Genomic DNA, 5,023 nt, shown 5'->3' on the forward strand with positions numbered 1-5,023 from the left:
ATGAAGTAAAAAAGAGGGTTTTACTGTGGCCATTTTCATGTAATCAATTAACCATGTTAAAATAAATGTAAAAAAGAAATTAAAATCCATATCATGTGCTAGTAAGGTTACATGTCAGCATAAAACTAACCCCGTTAAGTTTTTTTAACGGATGACCATTGGGGGCCAAATTTATTAAATTTTGGACCGCCACTGGTAATAAACTGAATAGGGATAGTTAAATTCTAATGAACCTTATTATAATGCTATCAACCAATTATATTTCTCTAATTAGAAATGTACAAACCCATAACAAAACCAACAAAACTGTTCTAAATTGCACATGAATCACCATCGACTCCCAAAAGTTCTTACATTTCATAAGTGAAAAGGTTTTGCTTTCTCGGGCCTGGTAGAGTCGGGCCAAAGATCAACAATTAGAGGTCAAGAAATGGACAATGACAACGATGATCATGATTGTCTAGATTGCTAGCGTGTCTAATAATGAATCCCGATCACCTTACATTCACCCTTGGCCTGCTAAACCTTTCATGGTCTAAATAACTGTCAGAAACCGCACCTGACCCTGATCCAGATGAGCCTCGACCCCTATCCGACCCTGATCCAAATGAACCACGACCCCTATCCGACCTTCGAGGCTGTCTATCACCAAAACTATCCGACCCTGATCCAAATGAACCATGACCCCTATCCGACCTTCGAGGCTGTCTATCACCAAAACTTTCTTGTCTACGGTTCCTAAAACCATTTGAACCGCCTTCATACGACTCATTTCTAAAACTCTTTGCAGAATGTTTACTTCTATCAGAAAATACTTTCTTTCCTCTTGATTTACCTCTGCTAAAGTCATCATCTTCATCCGAAAAGTCATGCTTGACTTTCTGGAAATCGTTTGACCGTGTATTATTCATTCGTCCCACACGCTTACGTGGGAAATCATCATCACTCTGGTCTTCAACACCTGAATCAAGATCAGAATCCTCATCTGAACCGAACTTCATCCCCATTTTACCCCTACTTTTGTGTTTAAAATCAGCAACATGACTCGATTTCCACTTTGGATGAACAGGTAGATCATCATCTGAATTGAAATCCACATGACCATCTTCAAATTTTGCAGCTTTTTTAGAATTTTTTGATACCCTTTTGTTTCTTGGATTATAATCCTCATCTTCGGGCTCAGAATCAACATCAATATCAGAAAAGTTAACCGAAGACCTGCTCGGTTTTGTATCCACCTCATAACTATTGACATCATCGTCTTCCTCATCATCAAAATCATCAAACCCAACTCCCGGTTTATCAACAAAATATTCTGATTCTTGAGGCCTTACGGGCCTCCGGTTAAAACTATTATTATCGGGTCGGGGGGTTGTCAAATCTTGATCTAGTTTTCTTGAATCGGCATACTCAAAAGCAGCGACTTCGGCACCATCGGATTCATTTTCATCAAAGTCAAAGTTCCATGCATCGGATACATCTTTTCTGCTTGGCCCATGGTCAAACCTTGACCTTTGACTGTGTTGACTTTCTCGTGTTGGACTTTCGGTGAACTCATCTGGTGGGCGTTTGCATTCACAGTGGAAGCATGCCATGTTTCTTCTGTAGTTTAAGAAGTTACACCTGAGAATAAATGGACTTATGGTGTAAGTTAACGTGCACATGAATAATAATTAGTTTAATATATTATCATTAAACTACATACTCGGGGCATTCCCATTCGCCTGGAAGCAGTTGTCTCTTTGGACGCCTGGCATCACACTGTAAACATACAGTATTCTTTGCAAAATTCATGAAGTCACACCTGACAAAATTTCATAATTATACGTGGTAATATGAATCATATATTAAAAAAACATATTACTGAAAGAAACAATTCGTGTACTCATATTTAACACAAATACACAATAGTTACATAACCTAAAAAATTTGGAAAATTTTGTTTTGGACTTTTGGGCCGACCCACCCTGTTTCACCATGGATGTGCATGGGTCAGTTTGAGTCGGTTTTGAGCTAAAACTGAATCAAAAACTGAAAACTCAGTTCTTGTGATTTTAAAAACAGTTCAGTTTTGGTTTTTCCACTTTTCGGTTTCTGTTTTGCACAATGGGTTCAGCTCAGTTTTGGGTTTTTTTTCTAGTTATAATCTGGGCTTGAAAACTTTGAAACAAAGAAAAAGTCCCAAAAAGATTAATTTGGGCTATAAACTTTGGATCTAGATTTTTTGTTAAGTAATGATAAATTGATAATTACACATTTGTACCTAAAAGCTTTGGGTTACATCATTTATAAATGACTAAAAACGGGTTTTTCCAGATAGTTTTTTTAGTTGATGCGAAACCGAACCGAAAAATTGATTTGTTTGTTTACACGGATTATTTCGGTTTCATGCACACACCTAGATTTTGCATGTTTGATCTGTTGCCCATTCTTTTTCCACTTAATTTTATTCAAAGAAGTAGAAGACCAGTAAAATGATATAAACTTTGCATATCATACTTAACATGCTAATTTTTACAAGCCTTTTTTGAAACTTGGGAATTAAGTGTTTCAAGTTGATCTGCATAAAAACTTGATCGTTTTGATCTGAACCCATTTTTCATGCTAACCATTTTGTACTCCACCAAACTCACAACATATTATATTATAATGTGTACTCAACTTACTTTGGACAAAGCCAATCACCCTTTTTCATCTCAACATCATCACGACCGACCCGTCTTTTAGGAGGAGGCGGTGCTTGTTTGACTTTTGGAGGCGGTCTTTTGATGATTGGTGGGGCCAGGTTTGGATCTATTGGAATTCCACTCAATTTCACCACTTCATGAAGTAACTTACGTACCGCACCCTTTAATGCCTTTTTCTTTAAAAGTGAGTCGTTTACAACCGATCCGTTTACCGGATCAAACCCGTATGTCATTAGCACACGCATGATGTCAATGGTTCGTGCTTCGTCTTCTTTATTTGTGAGCAAATAAGCCCGTTCACAAGTGTTCCTTAAACTGCATGAACTACAAACCTGGAATATGAGCCCCGCATTAATTTAAACATTATTTAAAACATTGCAAACATAAAACTAAATCCTATAGAAGTATAATAAAAGTTAGGAAATTGAATCAAAATTTCTTGCGTTCTCATTGATAGTAATTATGTTATTAGACAAACTACATATAATCATGTATAAACCAAACATTAATGGAGGTTAAAAAACATGTAGACATACATTTGAATAGAGCATAAGATACAACTAACAAGAAACAAACTAATTATAAAACAATGGTAAAACTTACATCTCCTTCATCAAGATGAGCATGTTTCCTCAACAACTTTGAAGAAAACACAACTTTCTTGTCGGGACTCGGGCAACCATACCCAACTAAAAGTTGTATATCTTTTCTTGATAATGATCTGAAATAAAATTTTACAGTCAAGCATCTCAGAAAAGTAATAATATGCACAAAACAATGATATCTAGTTATCTACAGAAAAAGATAAATGAACACTTCTTATCGTCTAATCACAAAGCTTTTAAACTATAACACTGTAAAAGTTGTATTATAATTAAGAACAAATCAAGCTTAAATAATGCAATGCTTTTTCTCTTAACAGTTTCATGAAACACTTGTTATTATTAAGAACACTTTTAAAACACTATAAGCTCAAAGCAAGCTACCCTATTAGTGACAATCAGCAGTGTTCGATAAGATCAAAGAAGCCATTAGTCACCTTTGACTTTGATTCTGCTCTGATATGCCACTGTTTCAAACTGATTTTAAGCATGCATTGTACAATGTTACTACAAAATTACTGTTTATGGATTATATTCATTTGCCATAGATGAAATAATATTGATGTTCTCTAGATCAAAGTTAGGTTTTAGTGCATGATAGAAGAGCAATGATGTCCGTTACAAGTGACCACCAGTCATTTTCTATAAATATTTAAAAAAGCTAAGTCAGAATTAAAGTGAAACACAGGTAATCCTCTAATACAAACATCAAAGAAAATAATATATCTAACAGGTTTCATATAAACAGTAGGCCGACCGAGGGCATGTTTGTGTTGGTTTAATTAAATGAAGAGAAAACTTTGTTCCTGTTTGTTGGTAACGAAAATGTTGAAAGAGAACCTAACTGACCTCAAAATATCAAACCTATCTTTCCCAAAATTGAGAGCAGCAGTCTGCACAGTCTTCCAATCCCTAGTAAAATCAAAACCTTCCTCCGCCATAAACCCGCCACCATCACCAAGCCCGGAATCCGAAATCAGCTTACCTTCATCTTTCCTCCTACAATCAAAATAATTCTGCTGAGCCAGCCTCTCCATCAATTCAATCCACTCGGGCCACGGATGCACCAACTCCACTTCCTTACCCAGCAACCCCTTCTCCTTACTTTCCAAAACCCGAATCTCCTCATCGGGTCGTGTTTGTTCTTGGTTTTCTTTCTTGGACTGGCGCCAGGCGCGAATTCGTTGGAGGGTTTCGTCTTTTTGGGAGCGCTGTTTCTCGATGGCATCGATTTGGTCGAAAACAAAGCTCATGCGAGCTGAAAGGGAAGTGGGTTTAGGGTTTGGTTCGTTGGAATTGGATGAAAATGTGAAGATGGGTGTGTGGAGACTACGGCTTCTGGGAATGAAGCGATGGGAACGGAGGACGTGAGATAATAAACCCATTTGGGAAGGTAAGGGGGTTTCTGTAAAAATGGGAGCTTTATAAGTTGTTAATAAACCTCCATGGTTGATGAAGTAGCAGCAGCAGCAACAGCAGCAGCAGCAGCTTAAACCCTGAGATGAGAATCACAACCCTGAGATGAGAATCACTTCACTGGTCTGGAAATTATTTGTTCCTAGTTGTAGATGGGCTTTGGGTTGTTTGGCCCTTAGAAGGGAGGAAAATAAGTCCACATCAGGGAAACCAAATCTTACTAATGATCTATTAGGGCAGCACAATGGTTTCACATAGAGATGCACAAATCAGGTATTAGCAAAATCAGGTATTGGTAATACACAGGTCGGGTCCGGG

At 37.3% G+C, this 5,023-nt stretch overlaps 1 protein-coding gene across 1 annotated transcript; it reads right to left on the reverse strand.

The window, feature by feature from the left end:
* Positions 1–250: 250 nt before the first annotated feature.
* On the reverse strand, positions 251–4,674 carry LOC143583497 (uncharacterized). Its single transcript, XM_077065790.1, has 6 exons — positions 4,139–4,674; positions 3,291–3,408; positions 2,667–3,019; positions 1,706–1,804; positions 697–1,623; positions 251–630 (listed from the first exon to the last, which is right to left on the reverse strand). The coding sequence occupies exons 1-6, from the start codon at positions 4,672–4,674 to the stop codon at positions 495–497; spliced, it is 2,169 nt and encodes a 722-aa protein (XP_076921905.1). The 3' UTR covers positions 251–494.
* Positions 4,675–5,023: the final 349 nt, after the last annotated feature.

Source organism: Bidens hawaiensis, unplaced genomic scaffold, assembly GCF_021521415.1.
Source record: "Bidens hawaiensis isolate Kalapana, Puna unplaced genomic scaffold, B.hawaiensis_p1.1 tig00032431_1, whole genome shotgun sequence".
Taxonomy (NCBI): Eukaryota; Viridiplantae; Streptophyta; class Magnoliopsida; order Asterales; family Asteraceae; genus Bidens; species Bidens hawaiensis.

What these genes read in the sequence shown, in the direction of transcription:
- LOC143583497 (XM_077065790.1), bottom strand. Translation starts at nt 4,674, where the DNA reads ATGGGTTTATTATCTCACGTCCTCCGTTCCCATCGCTTCATTCCCAGA. An exon ending in CTCATCTTGATGAAGGAGAT is followed by an intron (nt 3,020 to 3,290) that starts GTAAGTTTTACC and finishes CTCATATTCCAG; the next exon opens with GTTTGTAGTTCATGCAGTTT. An exon ending in GGTGATAGACAGCCTCGAAG is followed by an intron (nt 631 to 696) that starts GTCGGATAGGGG and finishes ACAGCCTCGAAG; the next exon opens with GTCGGATAGGGGTCGTGGTT.